The 24,242-nt window shown below is 42.3% G+C and overlaps 1 protein-coding gene across 3 annotated transcripts; it reads right to left on the bottom strand.

The window, feature by feature from the left end:
- Positions 1 to 331: 331 nt before the first annotated feature.
- On the bottom strand, positions 332 to 23,961 carry rnf38 (ring finger protein 38). Of its 3 annotated transcripts, none has more exons than XM_079693639.1 (13): positions 23,754 to 23,961; positions 22,111 to 22,794; positions 11,879 to 11,940; positions 7,768 to 7,970; positions 6,644 to 7,025; positions 6,223 to 6,384; positions 5,768 to 5,938; positions 4,759 to 4,935; positions 4,211 to 4,314; positions 4,004 to 4,088; positions 3,607 to 3,728; positions 3,393 to 3,492; positions 332 to 2,921 (listed from the first exon to the last, which is right to left on the bottom strand). In XM_079693639.1, exons 2-13 carry the CDS (start codon positions 22,721 to 22,723, stop codon positions 2,859 to 2,861), a joined length of 2,244 nt encoding a protein of 747 aa, XP_079549765.1. In that variant the 5' UTR covers positions 22,724 to 22,794; positions 23,754 to 23,961; the 3' UTR covers positions 332 to 2,858. The 3 variants fall into 3 exon arrangements, with proteins under 3 accessions (XP_079549765.1, XP_079549763.1, XP_079549764.1); XM_079693637.1 differs by having other exon boundaries at positions 4,759 to 4,944; positions 23,754 to 23,959; XM_079693638.1 differs by lacking the exon at positions 23,754 to 23,961 and adding an exon at positions 23,353 to 23,711 and having other exon boundaries at positions 4,759 to 4,944.
- Between the last annotated feature and the right edge of the window lie 281 nt (positions 23,962 to 24,242).

Below are 24,242 nucleotides of genomic sequence, written 5' to 3' on the forward strand. Positions count from 1 at the left end.
TCAAAGCCACAGCTCAGACACAGGTAATGATAACGATTGTTTGGCTTGTCTCAAACAGAATTAGGCATTTACTGAAATCACTTTGTAAAATAAGTTGCACAAATGCAGACACACCATAAAAAGCAAAAATATTCCTTAAAAATAAAAATCTAATTTCCGCAAGTTCTGATGTCTGTGCAACATTTAGGAACTTTCCTAGCATGCAAAGTGCCCTCAAAACGTTCCCGTGTTAGCCTTGTGGTTAACAAAACAACACTGCCACCAAGGGGACAGTCATTTCATTTAAAAAAAGAAAATAAGGAGGAGTTGAGGAAAGAACTGGAAAACAACGTTATAGAAGAAGAAGTTATACATTTATTATTGAACCAGCTTTTGAAATCCAAAAGATGGGATAAGGGATTAAAAAAATCATTGCACTACTTAATAAAGTATTACTAGTAATAACTCTCATACAAAATGTACAAATGTTTGTTAAAAATGTCATTATCATCATAACAGGCCTTCAAATAATTTGGTTACAAATATAATACATAATGAAACTACTATGACACCATTTTGATAGAGCTTCATAAAGTTTAAAAGTAAAAATATTCAAACAACCCAACAGCTTGCATGGAAAATATTAGCAAAATGTATTGATGAGCACTAATCCTACTGCCTGCGCCATTTTCAGGAAATACATAAATAGTGGGACTGAGGTAATTGCTATTGTACCAAGCAACATAACAACAAAAAACTGTCCAACACAAAACAATCCCAGGATGCTTAATGGATGCACACAGTAATAAATATGGCCTTTTACCCAAAAGAAGAAAAAAAAGAATAAAGACATCAAATGTAATTTCTCTCCATTACCTCAGATATAACATGACTTTATACACAAACAACTGCTTCTCTCTGGTTCTCCACTGAGAATGTTGATTTAAAAAACTAAACTGGGGTCTGAACGGATGTATTGGTCTGATGTGGACACATTGGATAGAGACAAGATGCAAAAGGAGAAAAGGCATCTCCATTGAAAGAGTGTGAATGTAAATATGTAAGGCTGCCATCTTGAAAGAAAAAGCCGGTTGCGATGGGATAGAAACGGTTACATTAGAAATCCTGCTCTGTGCGTGAGGTGAATATGTTTTAACTTGCCTCGGCTTACAGTATGACATATTGTTGCTGTGGATGCGAGAGAATAATGTTCTGAATGTATTCAAATTCTTCTCAAACACACATGGGCTGCGGAAAAACTGATCAGTGGTTTCTTTACAATGAAGAAAGCGTGTAGGTCTTATGTATTAAAGTGCTAAAGTGTCACAACCACCGTCTGTTGAAAAAGTAGATTAAGCTATGACCTTATAAGTCTCTTCACACATTGCATTAATATCTACCAACACTCACAGAAAGCTGCTGGAGTACCCAGACGGATATAGAAACATGTTCTCAAAGGCCTCAGTCCCGTAAGAAAGCTAATAAATTCAGCATGTATGATGTCTTGGGGAAATCTGTAATTGATGAAGGTTATGCATTCAGCTCTGTAGGAAACTGCCTTGAGGGAAATCTACGGAAGCCCTCAAGCGTCATACTTCAAACATTCCATTTACCCGGTTTTCCAGTGACAATTGATCAGATTTCTCAAGTTTATGTCATTATCTCTACATAACAATGCTGTTTTCCTGAATGATTTTTAAAAAGATCAAATGTTTTCCAGATAATAAAATAGTTAATTTAAGGTCACAAGAAAACATTTTCTCATGAATTGACATAATAGGCATTATCTCAGGAAAACAACACTGGTTCTTTTTTAGATAATACAATTTTTTGAGAGAGAAAAAAGTGGAATTAAATGGTTACCATGGGGACATTTGGGAAATGAAAAATGCAGACCATGGCCTTTTAGGACTTCCATACATGGTGGATATGTTGGATCCGTTTCCTTCAGGTCAGCATAGTGTGCTTACCAAAGCCACCAGCTGTTACTTATTTGGGACAGGACAATGTGCCGACATCATGTGATTGGGTTTGAGTTGAAGAGGGGGTTCATGATAATGAGGGTAACAAAACGGAACAAAAAAGCATTGTTGACTTCCTGGAGGTTTTCCTTAAGTGTGATTTGTGAATCTCAGCCATAAACCGGTCTGAAGTTAAAGGATTTAGGAAGTCGACGAACTGTATAAATATTAAAGGAAGAATAACACACTTCCACACAGACCTAATAAAGCCTCACTGTTCCAAAGTAGCTTTGTCACAGTGTGCAATTTCTTTGTTTAACCCCAAACGGAGTACTTTCACACTGAGGAATGCATACAGAAATTAAAGGTTCAATGATACTGTTCAACTGTCACAAAAAAAACACTCAACACAATTATAATACCCCTAGTAGAAATGTGAATGCTCAATTATAACCAGATTAAATTGCCATACTCTTTGGACTGCCAATTCTCCCTTAATGTTTTGTTAGAACAACCCTCTTAAAAAGGGAGTGTTTTTTCTGTCTTTTCACGCTCATATTGAGTATTACATTATATATATATATATATATATATATATATGTCCACGTGACCATGCCACTGTTTGTGAGTTTCAAAGGCTATTCATAGAAAGGGGTGACCATGAGCAGAAGGCAGAGTAAGGGTGCAAGAGTCCAAAAACAGGAGGCCAAGGAAGTCCAGCGGTAAAGTGAGCCAGTAGAAGGTTTGCTGATTCCAGGTTAGTATAACTTTTCAGTGTTTTTGGTGATAAAGAGACAAGGACTAAGGAGCACTGGTCCCCAGGTGTGTGGCAGAATGTGTGAGGGGAAGTGTAAGAGAGTTCACTGATTGGTTGGTGCATCCAAAAGGGAGTGTGGGATTGTGAGTGTTGACATGAGGTCACTCAGAGTCCCTCTGGACCTCAGAGGCATCGGCTCGACAGATAGGACAGGTTCGGTTAGCCTGGAGGGGACCAGAAAGAAAAGGAGATAAGGGTTAATATACCTAAAAAATGAATATACAACAGATGCTGTCAAATTCAGAGGAAGCGCTCAGCAGATTTAAAAGCCTGCTCACACCTTTATTGAAAAACAGCAAAACCTTTATGCAAAAAAAAGAAAAGAAAAAAAAAAGGGTCACAGTGAACTTTGACAACTAGACTCGCACCATTGACCAATAGTTTCCAACATTCCAATAACGTACAAACAATCCCTGTCTTATATATTTTGTATATATATATATTTGAATACAAGTATGGTTTGCAGACAGTGAGAGACAGAAGTTGATGGTCCAAATACATCTTGAATGAACCGTGGCAAGGAATTTCCAACTGAATTCGCCGGACCACTTTCTGGAGTAACTAGGCTTTAAGGGTGCAGTGGAAACACATTGATAAATGGAATGATATCCAAACACCTGAATTTCTTTTCTCACCTTAAGCCACTTGTCTACACACTTGGCGTGGAACTCGTGATTGCAGGGCAGGACCCTGAGGAGCTGGCGAGACTCGAAGTCACACATGCACACCACACACCTGGAACACAAAGCAAGGTTGGAACTATTTAGAAAAACATCTTTCACACCTCCCTAAACTTATAAACAACAAACACAGTTCTTACAATGCAGATTAAAGGAGGAAGGCACTCACATTGTTTGCTCAGACTGATGGTTGTTGGAGTTGAAGCGGTACGATGGAAGCTGTTCTATATCTGCTTTGGTCAGACCGCGGGGCTTTGCCTCCCCGAGACGCTCCGCCAGGTTCAGCAGGGCCTGGAGTTTTCACACAGAAACACAACGTTTAGAGGACAACGTTTGCAAAGGAAACAGTCAAATGATAATTGGCTAAAAATGTGGACGTTTAATAGAAGTTGAACATGACCTTTTGACCTTTCTACGTGTTTCTAGTTATTGTGCTTTTTATCTCGTTTTTAATGATTGTTTTACTCCTATTGTGTTATTATATATTGTATTTGTTACCTGTACAGCAATTTGGTCCACTGAGGTTGTGCTATATAAATAAATAAAGATTGAGATTGAAGTCTTACCTCATAGTTCTCCACTTCTCCGTCGTCTACGTCCAGCTCCAGATTGATAGTGGGGGCTACATTGGGGGGCACAGGGAGCATGGACCTGGATGTGGATGAAGACGGTGACACAAAAATTAGGAACATTTCATTTGTAACGCATCTTAGGGGTACTGAAAATGCCCCTTTGTAGTTCTAACAGTAACAGGAGGAAATGTTAAGACTTACAGGAAGTATGGCAGGAAGCTGGGGTGGTAGGGGGACGGGGGCACCGCCTGCTGGGAGCGGTAACGCCGGCTGGTGAATCGACGAGGCATAAAATGTGGATAGGGCTGTGAAAGGTGGGATAAAGACAATCAATTATATTTATTTTCATCAAAAAGGTCCAAGGTACCCAATTCATTTATTTCCAGACGTTTGACGCCTTTTACTAGAAATGCCATTGTACCAACAGCGAATCATGTATATTGTCACTGTGTTCATTTTACCAGCTATTCATTCTAACTTTGATTTTAATTTCCAAAAAAAAGGACCATCAGAAATATAAGAAAAGAATGGAGTAGATTTTAATTCAAGCTAATTTCTAACCTTTAAAAATAAAATGTTAAAATGATGCTTTTCTCAAACTTGCCAATCTTTGTAGAATTATTTCCTCCTACCGTATGTATATGTGTATATATATATATATATATATATATATTTTTTTTTTGGTACCATAATCATATATCATGATCCAAAACATAGGCGAATGAGGTCATGGTTATTAATGCACTCACCGATGGGAAGAGCTCCTGCACCAGGGGGTCGTGGTGCGAGAGGAACTGGAGTGGTGTGGAGGGGGGCAGGGTGGGGGGGGGCTGGTGATGATGGTGGTGGTGGTGATGGTGTGCGTAGCTGAAGCCCCCGCCCACTGAAAGCTGCTCTCCCAGAAGCTCAACCTCGTTTTCAATCCTCTGTAAGGGCTGAGGAACAACACAGCACAGTGTTAATGGTGACAAACGGAACAAAAACAGGGCCAAACAAACTGAAATAATAAAATATGAATACTATATTATCTGATAGAACTTAACTGATTTAAATTAGTTATAAAATGTACATACATAATTGATTTTTGACTGTTATATATCACAAAGAAGTCGAACAGGGCTTATTAAGTAGACCGCATCAACATCCATCAACTCTCCTGACAGTCCAGGAGATGGCACTGTTCAACAATAATTTCCCAATTTATCCCTTTTTGTTTTTCACATGAAGCCTAGATAGATTTGATGTAGATTTGAATAACAGAATCATGATTTAATAATCGGATTAGATCAAATGTCATTTAACAAAGAAATTCAGCCTAATCAACTGGGGTTATCGTCTTCTTCTGTGGTAAAAAAGGAGGACTCCCAATTCAGAAGTTTTATTCATTACAGCCATTTTATATAGCTAAATACTTTTGAGACATAATACCTGGCTCCCACAAAAAAAATCTTAAACTACTGTTAAACTTTATAAATACAAAACGAGATCTTAATCCTCAACTTAAAACTAACTAAAACTACAATTAAATAAAACCTAATTAATTATATAAAAATATTTTAACCTTGGTTTGAGAGTAGTTTTGTAGGGTATTCACACATACTCAGTACAGCAGATTTAAAAATATGATACTATCATGTATGGGTATTACAGTAACTGCATAATGGCTTCCTGTATGCATGCCAAAGCCCTCATATTGAGCACAGAACACTGCGAAAATGAATGAAAGTAAACTATTATAAAAACCCATCATTTACGTACCGATCGTGGCTGCTGCGTCTGGAAAGGCAGGAACTGTGCAGGTGTGGGGAGGTGGGGCGGGTGGTGAGCGAGGTGGGGGGGGTGGGGAAGCAGGAATTGGGGGTCACCGGACAGCAGCGAGGGGAAGGCATAGGGCATCGGCAAATGTTGCATTGAACACGCCTGTAGCATCTGAGAAACAAAGGTAAGAAGAAAAAGACATAAGAGAAACATTCAATGCATGTTTTCCAATGTGGGTGTAATTCCATATGTCACAATAAGGTGGCAGCCAAGACCTGGAATATTAACAAGCCCGTTTAAACAGTAAATATTCTGCAGGTCTTTTTACTTTTAACCCACTTTGCTTTTGAGCATTTTGCTTTTTCCGTGGTTAAACTGTAAGAGACTGCAAAGTAAAGAGTGTCCCTTCTTAGGAACAAACAAGCCCACACACTCCTACAGACTGTTGCTCTCACCGGGTGGTAGTGTTGTCCAGTGCTGAAGACCACGCTGCAGGCGGGGACTTGTTGAGAGGAGCAGGTAGGGGGAAGGTGCTGGCCGCTACACAGGGGCGCTGCCAGACTGTGCGGGGGGACGGGGGTCACCGTGTAGGAGACCGGGACACTGGCCTGCTGCAGCTGGGGAGGGAACACACCAGTTCATATGCAGACACAATATTTCTTACAGCGGTTATACTCACGATTATATTGGCTAAAATAATAACCATTCGAAATATTATGCTGATAGTCTCAAAAGTATGGTGGAACTCCAAAATTGCGATAAGACATACTGGAATAACTTAACGTAAACATTTTTTTAAAACTGATATTTCCATTGCATTAAAATTATCTGTATAAATAAAGCATAAAAACTAAATAAATCCCATCTAAGACTAACCTGTTCATGGAGGCCCATGACCATGGCTCCTTGCTGCTGCTGGGCTGCGTGATGGTGCTGCTGCTGCTGCTGCTGCTGCTGGTGGTGGTGGTGCTGGTGGTGGTAAGGGTGATGATGGTGGGCAGCAGGGTGCAGTAGTCGTGGTAGGGTGGGAGGGTGGAAAGCTCGGGGCTCCTCCAGGCCCACGGCCCCACCCCCGGCTGTGGGAGGCTGACTGTAGACGCTAGGCGTGTGTGTCGTGTACGTCTGGTGTGTGGGGGGGTGGTGGTGGTAGTTCTCATCCTGGTGCTCGGATGGCGACAGGCGAGAGTGGAGTGGTGGTGGGGGAGGCAGGTGACGGATGGGTCTGGAGAGACGGCCGCGCTGACGCCTAGCTGGCGGGCTAGAGGGGGGGAGAGAGGGACAGTGTTACATTGGGTCCTTCTCCAGACATGTTTACATATGTAAAATACTATAATTAATATGACATTTAAAAAAGGGGTTATATTATGCTCATTTTCAGGTTCATATTTGTATTTTGTGCCCCAACTGTGACTGTTTACATGCTTTAATGTCCAGGAGGGGAGTGTGTTGAGAGAAACATTGGGATTTTAGCCTTTGCAGACCATTTACATTCATAGAAACCCTATATAACACTACAGGACAGGGAACATGCCCAAAGAGTACAAAAGGGCCTTAACATTGTGTATCCTAGACATACAGCGTTATACGTGTTAGGTTGAACACTATACATCAAGATGGCGGAGCGGGGCTCTGGAGCATGATCCATGGAGCGTCTGGCCTTTTCATCTCCGTTAAAAGAAAGATTGAAGAGATTCAGCAACAGATGTTTGACACAGAAGAGTAGTTGGTTTTATTAGAGTCTTAAAGACAGAATGGTATGTTTAGTTTGTAGTTTTCTGTCTATATTTTCTTTTTGTATATGTTTTTTTCACTTGCAACTGGTAGACATTAATACATACATTTATATCAACAGTTTTGACGTAGAAATTGCTCAGCTATTGCATTTACTGCTTATGTCTTGTACCAGATAAAACACCATAAGTGAAGTGCGTACACATTGGAACTTTATTGGAAGTGGGCGTAACTTGGGAGTGGAACCGTGCGTCAACAAGAGGACTTACCTGCGTCTGAGCCGAGCGGGGGTGAGGTATCTCTCTTGGTGGTAGTGCGCGTGGGTGTGAGGCTGTCTCCGACTTGGGGGTCCTGACTCCCAGGGGCGGATAGGGGGAGATGGGGTGGATGGTGGGGGGACGGCTGAGGTTAGCTGTTCCAGGACAGCCTGACTGGACAGCCTCTGGCGCTTTGGACTGGGGCTTTCCTCGCTCTGCAGAAGGAGGGAGGAGGAAAGAAAGTGGGATGAGTGTTGTGGTTAGTGACCCATAGCACTCGAATCTAATCAATTTCACTATGCTGCGCAGGCCTACAATCCATACTGCTGCATGGACATTAAGTTCCTTTGTGACTCATGGCATTTCCTGTATGGTCCACAGTGAGTGTCTGTGTGAAAGAGAGCATATTAAACCAGCAGCACTCTGAGGCCTTCAGGGTACAAAGTCACTTCCTCTTGGAGTGAGGAAATGCAAGACAAGCACTCACAGGCCCATGTGCGAGTCATACAGAACACTCCCTCAGCAAATACTTTTTCTTGGAGACAAAACATAAAAGGCAGTGACACACGGACCCGCACACAAAAAGTGAGATAGCGGAAAATGTAGCCACCCAGGTTTAGACTGACTAAAGAGTTATCATAAACTCTGCTTCAATCCCACCAACTCATCTGTGAGTCACTTCTCTTCGCAGCAGTGACTCTCACACTTGGCACTCTGTGAGGCAAGAACACACACGTTTGCTCATGTGTCAGTTGTTAGTCATTCTGCTGAACCGAAGCTGTGCTCTGAAGAACACTCCTGTTCTTTAAGGGGCACCACAAAGACACAACTTCATAGTCACCATAACTTTCTCTCCACACACACCCCCCCCCCCCCCACACACACACACACGCACACACACACACACGAGAGCAGTGTGATAGCTAACAGGAAACAGCTGGAGAGCGGGCTGTAGAAATGCACAGTTATGGAAACGCCCACAGACATGCGCAAAGTCACATTTACACATGGGCAGCTGCCTCGGAGTTCTACAGCCCATAAAGAACAGTACCTTGTGAAGCTTCTGAAGAGGCAGATGCAGCTAAACAAAATGTGTTTTGACTGTTGGCAAAGCAACACTGTAGACTAACGGCTGTATGGCTCACTAGAACTGGATGTGACCTGAGCTTGAGCAGTTGAAGGGAGAGATAAACAATAATAATGACTTCATTAAGACCGGACCAGATGACTGCATGATGAGAGGCCAGGAAAGAAGGACAGACAATGGAAGAAAAAGGGAAGTTTCAAAAGATGGAAGAGGGGAGAAGCTTGGTGGAGCCCCCAGAGCCTGAATAATGGAACATATCTTGGGTCACAATGAGAGTCAAACACCCCTATATTGAGCTTAATGTTTAAGCTGCCCTTAAACTGTTAGGAATATGTTTCGAAATAGTATTTATTGGGGTGGGGAGGGGGGGTAATTTGATGTATGAATCAGTTTTATGATGTGGAAGAGAACGATCACTTCCTAAATATATATTTAAATACAGGTCTCTCTATAAAATGACCTTTATATTGCTACTGATGGACAGTAATACTACAAAGTGAGCATTATTAAGTTATATGTTAAAAAACAAAATACTTGAATTTAAATTGAGAAGTAGTCAAAATCTTTTAGGTAAAATAGGTAATTTGTGCAAGTTAGCATAAATAATTGTTGCCTGTGTGTGCATTACACAAATACACACTGCCTGCACACCATCATTTGCCTTTAATATCGCACAGTGAACAGGAGAAGATCCTAATCATCATCCCTATGTATTGAAACCGGAATGGATTTTGCATACATATTTAGGTAAATGAAACAAATATTCAGATACGAGTTATAAATAGATCTATAATGCATGTTCTGATAACTTAAATGAATGGCAGGCACACTATCTATGCCCATTTCTACACAGCCTGGAGGGTACCAGTGACATGCCCTCAGCCCTCTCCGTTCCTCTAGACAACACCCCCCCCCCCCTTCTCCTACGACCCTACACCCTCTGCCCCGACACACACACACACACACACACACCCACCCCCCCCCCCCTTTCCTTCCATCAGATAAGATGAACCTCTCTTCCTCCGTCCCCCCTTTTTCCTCCGTATGTCCTATCCTGATTCCTGTCCTGTCCTGTCCGAGGCCCCAAGACAAAAAGTTATTCGACGGGACAGAAACACACACTCTGTCCTCCTAACACATGCAGACTATCGGCCATTAGTATGAAAGTTTGATGGGCTTGTCTACCCGCGTTAGTGGGAGGGGGGCTGTGTCAGACAAAGGAGAGTGTGTGTGTGTGTGTGTGTGTGTGTGTGTGTGTGTGTGTGTGTGTGTGTGTGTGTGTGTGTGTGTGTGTGTGTGTGTGTGTGTGTGTGTGTTCAAGCAATATGCCTTATGTTCTAACACAGTGCTTGTTGTGAACATACACACACACACGTCTGGTCCAACCACATTTTCACTAATGCTAGAAAAATAAAGAAGAAAAAAAACATGCCAACTCTTCCAGGCTCAAAACACACACAAACACACAACAGACACAGTGACTCAGGGTACTGCCCAGAAACATTGTACTCCATTACAGCACATTCTGCAGTGCTCAGTGAGGAGACCACACACACCCCATTCCTTTGACTGGGTCCACAACAAACACACACACCCCTGAGTACAGATACACCCTGTCGTGCTCTTGTGCGCCATGTCCACATTTGGGATGTGCATGTACACACTCGCAGTAACTGTGGCCAGCAGCTGTTGTTGCTTCGCTGTCAGTGCTGAGAACCAAAATAAAGAGCAGGCCCTCGGAGTGCATGCAAACACTCACAGAAGACAGTGAGCCCGGGGTCTCTTTTTGCTCGTATTCAGAAAGATTGCAGCGTGAATGTGAAGACGGAGCAAATATGATCATTTGCTTCTTTACAGATTAATTCATATTTGCTTCCACTCAAACACTTCTCCCCACCCCCACTTCTTTTCTTTCCATCAACAAGATTTCAAAGCCCATTTTGTTTCCTCTGCCACTGTTCCTCCCTCCTTTTCCTTCCCTCACTCCAACCCAGTCCCACAGCTGGAGGTGAAATCATTAGCAATACCCCCTCCCTGTTTTTCAACCCTCCCTCCCATCCTCCCTCTTCCTCCAAGCTTTCTGCAACACCTTCCTCAGCATCCTGCCTCCCCTCTTCTCCTCGTCACCCGTCTGCTGCTTCATCTGCCTGGCTTTCAACACAGGGCCTTGACTTGTGACCATGACTCATTTACTGAAGAACACTTGGGTTTTCAATTATAATTATATTAACAACATGACCTTTTTTGTGAAAACTGCTATGATTGACATTGCAATATTGCTAGCATAGTCAGCTCCTACAATTTCATTGAGAATCAAGAAAAAAAACTATTGTGTGGCGTAGTATTGAGAGCACAATTTCACATGGAGAATTTGTGTCAACAAACAAACTTTACATTTCTCCACCCTTTGGGGGAGGCACACTTGTATAATGTATAACGTATAACGTATAAACATTTGGGAAAGCAGAGTTCAGATGTGCAATCTATGCTGTGTTTGATTTTTTCAAGAAGGTAAAAGCATATACAGAAGAAACCAAAGAGCATTGACATACTGAACAACATCAGCCAGTAATTCTCTGAGCCAGAATAGCTCAAATTCCACTGAAAAACAGACATACCTTCGAAGCTTTTCATTGAGATTTTATGCCTTATTTTATCACTTTATTTTATTTGAAAATAAATCATTAGAATAATATCCCAAAAATATAAGTTCTACCTTTACTTTATAACTGTAAAGTAAGATGGCGTCACCAAAACTAAAATAAATATAGCCATGTTTACTGAATGTATTCAGCCTCCTACTCCTACACTGGGTGAACATGACACACATTGCACTCTGCATTAGAACGCGTACACACTCATTTGAAAACACTTTACAAACTAGTCTGGTTTAGTGCGTTTCATTCCTTCACACAGCATCGGCTTAGAGAAGATATCATAACATGTAGACATGACACAACATGATCTAAATCTGGCTTAAAAACCATTCATATATTTAAGATGGTTTAACAAATAATGTTGAAGGTGCTTGCTTACCTTATCACTCTCGTCTCCATATGCATGATCTGGATGGCAGTGGTAGGACCCTCCAGAGGCTCCTACAGAGGGGGGAAGCAGAATACAACAAGGTCACACAGGGAGACAACAATATGGCTACAATCTGTTAAGTCTGGCGTTTATTATCTACACTCCTATTTATTATATTACTTGAATTAATTCATTATTCCTATGGAGAATTTTAGCTTGGGGTGTCACATTCTGGGACATGTTAACATATTTTAATGTTCAAAAAGCTCTTTCTTTTTCTCATACTGCCTGTTGCAGCACCTCTTTTCACCCTCTCTCTGAAACCAGAGCCCAGTCTGCTCTGATTGGTCAAACACTTAGAAATGTCCCGCTCAGTAGCCTATCAAGTACCATCCAAACCATTGACATGCACCATAACCTATACAACACAAGAAAGGGAAAACCCAAAATATAATAAAAAAGGAACCCTTTAAGATATTTTATTTAAAAATACATCAAGGCATTCACTAGTTAGAATGCCTTGTAAGATCAATACTTACAGAAAATATAGGATGTATCTCTAATCTGCCACACTGACACAATATTGCCAACAACACTGGCAAACCTCTCAATGGTTTTTTTCTAAATGTTATTTAGATTATTCAATTCGGGCCTCAACCAATGTGTATCTGGCTTAAAAACAAGGCCAATATATAAAGTCGCTTTTTCTAAACATTCCGCAATTTGTAGAAACAAGCACACAATGTCTGGTCCTGTTCTGCGTGAATTCTGTTAACTGGCCTGAGCGGTTCTATCAATGTGTATCATTTGAAATACAGAATACAAAAACATGTTGTTAATACCCATTGTTGAAATAGATAGCACCATTTATACCCAAGCACTGGGGAGACTCCCGTGTATCTACATACAGTACGCTTAATCCTTTTGTGGTTTATTGTTCTCGTGGATTTAATACACAGCGGCAAAAACACAATGACAACATGTTTGTGCGGAGGGATGTTGACCATGTGTAGTGCTCAGAAGAAACACATATGGTGTGCCATCAGATCAGAGGCAACACACACAGTAATCCTGGATTAGAGAAGCTTTAGGATGATACCGCTATGACTTTTACTCTTTTGTTTTTCCACAATCCTTTCATCTTTTTATTGTCTATTCTATGCTAGCTTTTTGTTTTGCCCTTTGTGGTGGGCACGTCTTTAGCTGGGGACGTCCCCACCACAGATGGAGGCAGCGGTGTACACATCAAGGGTAAGCGATCTCAAGGGCACTCCAGATAAGGCTACCTTAACATTAGAGATGAAGCAAGCTGAAGTAGAAGGGAAAAGATGCCAAAAAAGCCTTTTTTTTAAAAAAAGGAGTTGTGGTATTTTTCCCGCTCACGTCCTCCCTCTTTGAAGAAAATGTGATTGACAACAAAGAAGAGATGGGGGAGCAAGAAAGAGAAAGAAGAGGCAGGCACAGTGAGGTTTTCACAACTGATCCATGAACAAATTCCTCTCCAATCCCTAGAGCAAGGCAAAATAAATGGAATTGAAAAGGCTGAGTTAAGTAAAGCTTACATTAGTATAGTGAAAACCGACTAAAAGGCTATATACATATATATTATATGAGATTTTTTGAGACGGAGTGCTGGTGAGGCATTCATGGGACTCTCCGCTCTTCTGTAAAACACTCATTCACCGGTCACAATGGGCAAACATCCAGCTTCCTCCCTGAATATGGTCTCACTTGCACATTGTCAGAGTTCGGTAAATGGAGTCAGAGACGAGTCATTCAGTCAGAGTCACTCTATAGAGCCCAACACAGAGGCTGCAGGACAGGTTTCAAAATGTGCGGATGACATCATGTCCACTGTTGGACGAACAGACTGCACACTCGCAGTTTAGTTTCAACACTTTAGGGCCTCGAGGAAAGTGGAATAGTAGGATGACGGTATGGATTTTAATGTGTGAACACAGTCAATACCTCTCATAACATCCAGGCCGTTAAAAAAAAAAAAAGATAATATAGGCAATTTTCCTGAATATTATAACCCATTTACCGACCCTAAACATAAATCGCAAACTATCTCATCAAGGTAGATAGCGGAGACTTAACGGGCCCTAGCACCTCTTTTCACCCTCTGTCTGAAACCAGAGCCCAGTCTGCTCTGATTGGTTAGCTGGCCGACTCGGTTGCGATTGAAAAACGGCTTAAAGATGTCCCGCCCCTTAGTCAATCATGTTCAATGTGTTGGAGCGCTGGCCAATAGACGTGCGAGAGTGATGTCACTATGTCGCAGAAGTTAACAAAGTAATCAAATCGTGTATATAATCGATATACATGTATATCCAAAATGTACATTATTAAATGTAACTATCATATGCTTCATATGTTTGTTATGGATAAGTTTCATGTACAGTAACCATTTGAAGACTACCCTTTATTGGACCATTTATAGTGAAATGTTATTACTTCCCTACGCATGTTGAGAAGAACACATTGATAGACGTTGTGTACATGCTTTAAGAAGACTACTGCGACCACAAGAGTGAAAAACAAAAAACGTAGTTCAAAAGAGATGGTGTCCTTTATAAAGAGAGGTGTGATGCGAGAAGGAATCCTTTTAACCGGACGGTTCGAGAGTAATTCTACGCAAAGAACACTTCCCATAATCGGCTAAATGAACATAAATATCAGAAGAAGAAAGAAAGAAAGGTGTGAAAGACATTTCTATCTTCACATAGTTGTGGAAGTCCACCACAATAAACAATCACAATCCTTCTGACGAAGCAGTAGCCTGTAGAAGAAAAGAGGATGTCTCTGAAAGAGGGTCAAAGACAAGACCAGGAGCACAACCGTGATGGGAGGTGAGGATGCAGGGGGGGGTGGGGGGGTGTGAAGGAGAGAAACGACAGGGGAAGAGAATGTGGGGGGACAAGAAGAGGGGAAAGTGGCAGTACAGAAGAAGAGGATGGAAATGCACATAAAGGGGTGAGAGCAGTGAGGAGGAAAGGGAGATGGGAAAAGATAAAAAGAGTGGAGAAGAGAAAAAACACAAGGAAGGCAAGTGGAGGGGGGAGAGAAGGCGAGGGAGTGAGGGTGGGGGTTGTGGCTTCCCCTCTTGACTGCTATTGATTTTCTGTAAGCCTCAGAGTGCATCAGCTATTTCTATCCATTTCCTCCCTCCCTCATCCCTCTATCTCTCTTTCCACCCCCCCCCCCCCCTCCTGCACTCAGCCCAGACACCCTCCCTCGCACATCCTCCTCCTCACACTCTCCATCACCACCCCTCCCTGCCACCGATCTATTTCCCTATCTGCCGGCCTGTCTCCCTCTTCCCCCGTATATCTGGCAGCATCCACATTTCCCTGCTATCCCTATCGCACCATCTCCGCCCATGATCTCCCATCACCCTCGGTCTGTCGCAATCTCCTATAAAACTTCCCTTCTTGTGTCAAAGCACAAAAAGCACAGGGGGAAGTGGGTGGAATAAAAGCTGTGTGGATAGATAAGATAGTTAAGTGAAAGGCCCTCTTAACAAATCATGAGGAACAAATAGGGGGAATTGGACAGAACGCTGCGGAACGTGTACCAGTTTACATTTTTTTTTTTAAAGTAATTTTAGCCAGGCATATGTGTAACACACACACCTCTCACATCACCCCGCCTCCTGAACACATGTCACAGCACACTTCGCACCCTATTGCTAAAGCAGAGTCGAGTAACAAGCTGGCGCACGGGCTTAAAATAGGCAGGGTGTAGCGTCTGCCCAGCCATTACCTGGCTAGCACGGCTTCACACGGGCCTTATGGCAAACGTGAATAGGACTAATTCTCTCCTCCTCCAGCTATTTAGTGTTCTTATTACCTTCCTCTGTTCTGCAACTGCTCCTCTCAAGTCTAAAAACTGCCAACACGTCCCGCGGAAAAGGCGCAGGTACACGCAAAATACTCGATCGTGGAGTTAAAATGTGATTGGACAGCTTTGAAAATAAGAATGCACTGAACAGAAAACCAGTTTTGAACCCTAAAAAAAAAGTACATAAAATTGGCAAATAAATGCAATAACTTCTGCTTCCTTGAACAACCAATCACAGCTGGAGGAAACACACAGCACTGCAAATACACAGGATATGCAGTTGAGAGGCTGAGAGTTAAAGATACCCAGAAACTCTTTCTTTGCATCTCTTCCTGAGAAAGTTGCACATAACCATTACTCATTTGATACTTTACTATTGATTCATCTGCCGATGTTTTTTAGATAAATTGGTTAGTCAAATAGAATAAAATGGCCATCGAAAGCATCCAAGTGACATCTTTAATTGTCTTGTTTTCTAACCCAAAGAAATGACACGATTATGTTGTCAAATGTAGAAAAGCAAGAATTCTCAATATTCAAGACATGGAATACAGTGTAATTTTAATGATGACTCGATTAAGAAAATAGTTGGCAGAAATGTCTGTCAAACCACTATTTATTTTATTCCAACAATCATTGCAGATGTACTTGACAATGATCAATTGATATACGTTTATCTTAGGCTTGTACTTCACTTGAACAAAATGCAGCAGTTCATCTTTGGAAATGTAAAACAGATGAATATTCTCAGATACAGGGGATCTTTAAAGACAGGATGTGTGTAAGGGTGCAACATAAAGACTCAGTGGCAGTATCAGTGCTGATATCTTGTCGTTACAATTTTGGTCACAGAACTGAGAAGCGGTGCAGCGAGACACTTGCTAATCCCTGCAGGCATATACAACACTGATACATCAACAACAAAAATCATACATTGATTTAGGGCTGCTCGATAATGGCAAAAACCTCAATCTCGATTATTTGGGTCAATAATTGATATCACGATTATGCAATTACTTTGAAAACATCCATTTATTGAAAAAAAAAAAATGGAACAGTATGTTTTTAACAGTTGATTACCCTGAACTTTAAGTATAATTCAACTGAAAAACCAATAGAAGAATTAATTTAAAAAATAATCGTTTTATTTCTATGTTGTTTTCATAATTGTTGCAAGACAAAATTGCAATTAAAAAATTATTAATTGAGCAGCCTTACTGATTTAGAAAAACGATTTGGAAAGTAGCCTATAGCATGTTATCTAGTTCTCAATACACATACAATTTCACCGTCAATAAAAAGTGATTGGAGTATTGCTACCAATGACATTTAATGATATATCCCTACTTTCAAATTCTGTTAATGTGTTCAAAAGGAAAACTGTTTATACATGTTACTACGTGACTTCCTTCCCTATGTATGCATACATTTCTGACACTCCTGTTCCTCCTTCCAGCCCACCCAGGCGGCAACTAAACAAGGCCTGCCTACACACAGTCAGAAGAGGTACATTAAAGTACACATACTCCTTAATCATCCTTCTGTCCCCCCCCCTCCCTTCTTATTCCCCAGTGAGGACAGATGCCAGCTGAGAGGGAGTGTTATAGGCAAATGAAGTAATGGGACAGAAAGGCAGAGTCTCACTTATTTTCTACGATCATAAATATCAGCGCTATCATCACGAGTCAGCCATCCACTCAGAGAAACAATATGGGGAGGAGCTTCTGTGAAGAAATGCGCTTTTCTGTGTCTTTGGGGAAACTAATGCACAATGTATAACCGCACAATGGATGTCAGTACATATGTGAAAAACGTCTTCCTTAAAATGATTACGGTATTCGAATGTCTGTATTAGGATTTTGAGAACATTCTTTCCTTAGGGATTCTTCAAAATTAGTTGAATAAGCGATCACAGATACTGGCTGTATCAGGCCAATACTGACAAAAATAGTTTACGATTTATTTCGATTATTACAATAATAAAGACAACATTGGAAAACAAAACAGACCAAATACCTCAATCTACACACTTGCAGTGGGGTATTCACTTCATGTGCCGTGCCAACTCACTTTGCATGACTGTTACAACAAAGGGCAGGAAGAGGACAGCAAGCGGTGGAAATGGGGAAGGAGACAGACATGTTGAAATGACAAAAAGACGCAAACAAAGTGCTGAGACACAGAATTACTGCAAATGACGCTGGAGATTAAAATGCAAGAAGAAAGAAACAGTAGGTGTGTTATCTCTAATATTCTGTCTGTCAGCAGGACAACGATTACGAAAAAACGACTGGCCCAACTCTCAAAAAACTTAAGGGAAGGAAGTAGCAGGGCCAAAAAAGAACCCAGAATCTAAATCTGGGAGGCTGTGGCTCAGTGGATAGTGTGCTGGACTTCAAATCAGGGGGTAGCAAGTTCAAGTCCCACTGCAGTCAGCATGTCGTTGTGTCCCTGGGCAAGACACTCCACCTCAAATTGCTCCTGTGGGGATTGGCCACAGTGCTGAATGTATGGAATAAAAGCGTCTAACAAATGACAGTGCATCTGTGCTGCCTTCGTGTGTCGACAGAACAATCTAAAAATGAGTTCCCGCCTTTAACTAATGGTAGCGAGTATGACTAGTCGGAACAACAACTTAGAAAGAGGTAACCAAGTTCTTTTTAGAATCCATGTAATTTCCATTTGACAACTTACAACCATTGTCTTACACCCTTATCACAACCGAACGACACTAGCAAGACATTCACAGTTGGATGATTCCAGTGACATCAGCAGATACACATTAATGGATTCCACCCTACTTTGACTAATAGCAACTATTGGCTTCAACCACTGACCTCCCCATCGACCAGGCCTCCATCTGCTCCTAGCCAATCATTTTCATCTTTCTCCTTCCAGGCACAGTATCCACACCTCCGGCTCCTCCAAGGTTGCACACTTAAACTGATGCCTTCTCTCAGCCATGCTTACAATAACGCTCCCGTGTCCCTTCAACAGTCAGCCCTTTCCCATGAGCTTGTTCACATCCTTCTTTCTGTATTCCTCCTCTAATCATCTCTCCCTTCCCTCCTTCCTCATCCTCTCCTTGCACCTGACCTTCCTGAATGTCAGCCACTGAAATTTTCCAAACGATAACTCTTATAACAGGAAAATCCAACACATTCATTATTTTGAAGGAGTCTCTCTGCTTCCATTTCAATTTTTCAACGTATTCTCCCTAAAGCAACATAAGTAGTGACATTTGGCTTCTTCTTTCCCACTTGTTTTACAAAACCAGAGCTACAAATGTCAGATTGGTGCATCCCAAAAAAAAGCCAATCCATTGAGTGTAATGCTGATTTGAGGTCACTGTCCTCCACCCCCGAGATCTTCTCTTGCTGACCAAAGTGACTGCTTTGTTAGTTATTTGGAGTGACGGAGTAGCGGGGAACCCCTGCTACTCCGTCGAACCAAGTGAATGAGTTTCTCTACAAACCGAAAAGGGGTTGCCCAGGCGACACGACAAAGGAAAGTAACAAAAACACGTTTCCACTTCAGCTCGAGACACAAGAACGGAGATGATAGGAGTGGAGTGCAGGGCTAAAGGTAGAGAGGCAGGAGTGTCTGCCCCTCTGCTGCTTTGGGCAATCCATTAAAACCATCCCTCCATTAGGCAAATGGGAGGGAGGAGGCCAGAGAAAATGGACCGGAGGGGTACAGAAAGGGTTGATTGAACTAAAGGGGAGGGAGAGATGGATGTCTAAAAGAGAGGCCAGGCTGTGACAGAGGCAGGTCAGAGTCAGGATAGGATATCAGCTGCTACAGAGGATGTTTTTTTTACCAATTTGGCAGCAGTTTTAAGCATTTGGTTGGAACTTAAGCTTAAGTACTTCTGCTATGCTTCACTTTTGCACCTTAAGTCTACATTTTGCAGACGCGGGCTCTCAGGAGTCCTTTTTACTTCCATGGTAACTTCCTAAAATGGTAAGCGAAGCCGTGTGAACAGCACATGAGATAGTATGTCAAAAAGACTATAGGGGGAACAAAATGGGATCGCTACAAACTGTATAAAGCAAGCATGAAAGAACAAGGCACAAAAGAGGCCAGAAGATTTAGAATAGACTACTAGAGATTGAGAGGGAGGGGGGGGGGGGGGGGTTGAAGAGTAAAAGATATCATTAGCTTTCATGCCCAACGCAGGTGACTAGCACGGGAAGAATGGACTAAGTATCTCTTCTTCTCCCTCCCACCAAGCAGAAGCCACTCTGGAAATGGGAGAGGGTCGAATAAAAAAAAGGTGTGTAGCGTAGGAGAAAGGTCCGGCTGGCCAGCTGCTTCACTCGTGCAAAAGAATATTCAAATATAATTTAGCCACGAGGTTTCCTCTGGCTTGGTTCATTAACAATGTAAATAGCACTCGAAAATAAAACACATTCATCTGTTTATCACAAAAATAAAGCTTTACTTTTGAAGTGCTTCAAAGCTACCAAATTAGCTTATATACGTTTGCTACACTTCGATTGAAATATAAATGTATGCACACACAGACATTAAATTATTTCCATATTATTATTATTCCTTTGTGCGCAGTGCCTTTTAAGGTCTAATTGAAATTAATCGAGATAATGAGCGAGTGATGTAGAATCTCGAGCCGCTGCCTCACCCTTCTAGATCGAAATCCATTTGGATGGAAATACAATACAGTCATTCTATCCATTGATTCGTGCTATCCTACATGTCATAGCCAAGGTTTCTATGACAAAGTATGGGTCGTAGGTCACAGCAGACCGGGAACAAGTCTACTGATGACTCTCCGTCCATGGTGATGCAGGCGGATTTTTATTTATTTTTTTAATCATTTTTGGAAAAATCATTTGTTTCAGTTTGTCTCCCTTTTAGCAACATTTCCTTCAAACCCAGCCAACCTAAAGCGAGAGATACAACACACAAATGGCTAGACTACCTATAGGCTGGCAGTGCAAAAGAGGCCTTTGTTTATGTATGTTCAGCTGTTTTTCTTCTCACTCTCACAGACAGGTAATTCCAGTCCCAATACTCAGTTGCTGAGTCTGTTATGTAAACAAATGTAGACATTTGTGTGAGTACAGACACAGACTTGTGGAGTCAGTGTAGAGTATTGTTTTGTGTTTATAAAAATCGCATTAGCGAAACTAGCATTTGAATTATATACAAGAAATTAAAAACAGCTGTAGTGACAAAGCTACATGGTGAGTGGAATGTCTGGGTTCTTGGTCTATACATGTTAAGTTATTCCAACATGTATGCATAATCATTTAGTGGACGATTTTAGGAAAGCAACTGTAAAGCCTTTACAATGTACACTACACAAAAAACTGGTGTCATGACTTGCACGCGAATAAATGTAAAAAAATGTCTCTTTGTGTTCTTTTCAATGTCTTTCATAAATAAATTACCACTTTCAAAAAAATATTCCCCAAAGCACAGCAGGATACAAATACCAGCCGAGCATTTTCCTAACCTGAGAAGCCTGTTATTTGTGCTGAAATAAAAGCTTTCCCATAGCCCCGCTGAATGTGAAACTCTAGCTGTGCTGTTTCTATGTGTGGCTTACTGCACTGCATTCACTGTGAGTGCCCTCGCATGTATTCTCCACCCAGCACCGGTCCATGCACACCCTCACTACGTTTTGCTTGGCACTGGAGCATAAATATCAAAGTATGGCTTACCAAGACAGAAAAAAAACCCTATCTATGATTTGAAGTAGTATGATTTTTGTTTGAGAGCACAAACCCCCATATCCAACAGCTATACAAGACTGTATGTAAAATAAACAAAAGGTGTCACTACAGAAATGCAAGTCTTGTTTCCTTCCCAAATCTACAGGCCACAAATATGCCTTGGTTATCAAGCAGTCCTTTTTTAATCTATGCCTAGCTTTGACAAAGATTTGACAGTTCACACGGAAAGGCTTGTTACCTAGCTACATCAATATTTGTGTAGTAGACTTAAAGTAGACATGCCACTGTGCCTTAAGAAAGAGTCTGGGGTTGACTAACTATTCACAGCAGTTCAATAAGCTCCAGGCGACCCCCAGTCCCCACACCACAGACTGCTGTTGTTCCTTTACCTACTGTATGTGCGAGCTGCGTGCACCACATCCACACTGCAGCTCTCTGGCAGGCACATAAAACACCCCGTCTAATTAGAATACAACAAATGTGTTCACACATGCACAGGCACTTTTGTCATGCCAACCCCAGGACAGCCCCCTCCCCGTCTCTCATATTGCCTTTGAAAACATATTAAACACCTTGACTTCAATCACTTATTTAAAAGCCTAATAAAGTCAAATGAAACGTGTGATTCAACAACCAATCTTGGTCCAGGGTACACTAGCACACACACATTCAGTGACAATGACAAGTGGGGATATTTACCTTCCGCCGGGATGCGGTGCGCTCCGGGAACCGAAGACAGCCTCTGAATGCCGGGAGAGGCGTTACTTCCTGGAGCTCTTGGCTGGTTCTCCGGGTGGTTGCTGTGAGCTCCAAGTGGTGCGCAACTGGCACCGTGCTGCTGTGGATGTAGTTGCTGCTGCTGCTGCTGCTGCTGCTGCTGCTGGTGGTGGTGGTGCTGGTTAGATCCCATGACTCCGCTGCCGGTTATTCCATTGCCGTTCCCACCGCCGTACTGCTGGTAATATCCGGAACGAGAACGCGATCGAGTCCTCGGGGGCTCCATGGCCATTTGGTGGGGGTGAAGCGGGTGGAAGAGAAAAGAGGAGGACGCGGCTGGGGACTGCGGCGGAGAGCCGTTGGTGGATCCGGGCTGTACAAAGCCCCTAGCGCCGCTGTGGCTGTGGCTGTAGCTGTAGCCCCCGAGTCCTCTGCCCCCCTCCGCGCCCCCGTACTCTGTTCGCTCCGCCGACTCCGCCGCCCCCGCCTCGTCGAATAAATCAGCCCCTTTAGGGACAGGCTCCGGAGTGGAGGGCAGCCGGGGGCAAACTCTGGGCTCAAGAGTCGTTGGCTGTCCAGCGGCTGCGATTGGCATTTCCTTACGGGGGGTTTCCTCTGCTTCTCTGTCTGCGTTTTTCCTCTCGGTTCCTCTCACTGAAGAAGTCACTGTTTGAAAATACAAAGTTGGAGAGTGGCTTAACTGAGCTATATCACCGTGTACACAAACACTGAATGTTCACCCCCCAGATACTCTTTTGAGTCAAGCATTTCTGTTTCGACTTTGAGGTAGCTACTTCCCCCAAGTTTGTCTAAGTAACGCGACTAAACACAGCGTGATTCCCCAAACTGGTTCAACCACTAACGACAAACAGTGTTACCTATTTAAATATCTCCCATATTCTCGCGTTTTCTTTACCTTAACAAAGTATGGGAAGTGGTTGGTGAATTAAATGTAAGATATAGCTATTCCTATTGAAAGTAACGACAAGTCTGCTGGTATACCGACAACGTTTAGTACATAACAACCGAGGAGAGCGTATGGCAATGGATCGCTAGCTCACGGCAAGCTAATGCATGCTAACGTGGTGCGCATAGCTTATTTTGGTCGACGCATTATCACGCCTATTCTAACCGAGAACAACCGCGTTAGCACACCCGGACGCTTTCTGAGAGCCGTATGAATCCCCGAACTGAGTTTAAGTCAACTTTGTCCACTTTAACTACCATTTAAACTTGTTTAGCCAGTCTGTGTAAGGTCGTTCACTAGCTTGGCAATCCAAATGAACCCCTCCTTCTCCGCCGACCGACACATAGAACAAGCCCGTAGCTAGCCTCCCACGCCTCGAATCCCTTTAAATTGCTTGGTTAATAGAAACAAAACAAGAACGCTTTTTAAAAAAAACTTATTTTGTTGTCTGAGGGTGAACCGGTAAGGGTTTTCCAACTTAAAAAGGGGCAAACAGCCAAGCGCACAGAGAAAATATAAAAAGTGGTCAACCTAAAATTACAAAGAAAGAAGGAGAGCTAAAATTAACACGATCTTAACGAATGACCCCGCCTCTGAGTATACCGCTGAAACCCGGTCCAATTTTCTTTGCCCTGAATCGTTTTTTACAACGACTTACCTTGTATGTGCTCTCCTCGTACTGTACTCCTGCCTCGGATCTGTCGATAATATGGTGAGCCCAGCGTGTGAGTGTATGCGAATGTGTGAGTGTATGCGAATATGTGTGTGTGTATGCGCCCTGTGTTCGCTTGGAGTCAGCGTGAAATGTGACAGACCGTCAACGCTGAAGTAGGATTTCACCAGGCATGTCCAATCGATACAAGAAAACCGAAACCGTCTGTAGTGGTTTCTCAGCATATACCTCTCCCAAACGCTCAGTGAAAACAAAAGAACACGAAACTATATTTAAAAGTGTCGACTATGTTTTTTTTCCATTAACTTTAAGGTATAACGGCGAGTTTAGCGGTACTATCAATTGTTTGTGGATCGGTAATCGATTATTTCTCCTTTTAAATCAGAAGCTGCGGATAGCAGAGAGGCAGGCTAAAAGGGGCTTTAAATTATTTATTTACAAATACCAAGCCTTGCCTTCCCATTGCAGCTGTTT

This window comes from Notothenia rossii (assembly GCF_949606895.1).
Source record: "Notothenia rossii genome assembly, chromosome: 1".
NCBI lineage: Eukaryota > Metazoa > Chordata > Actinopteri > Perciformes > Nototheniidae > Notothenia > Notothenia rossii.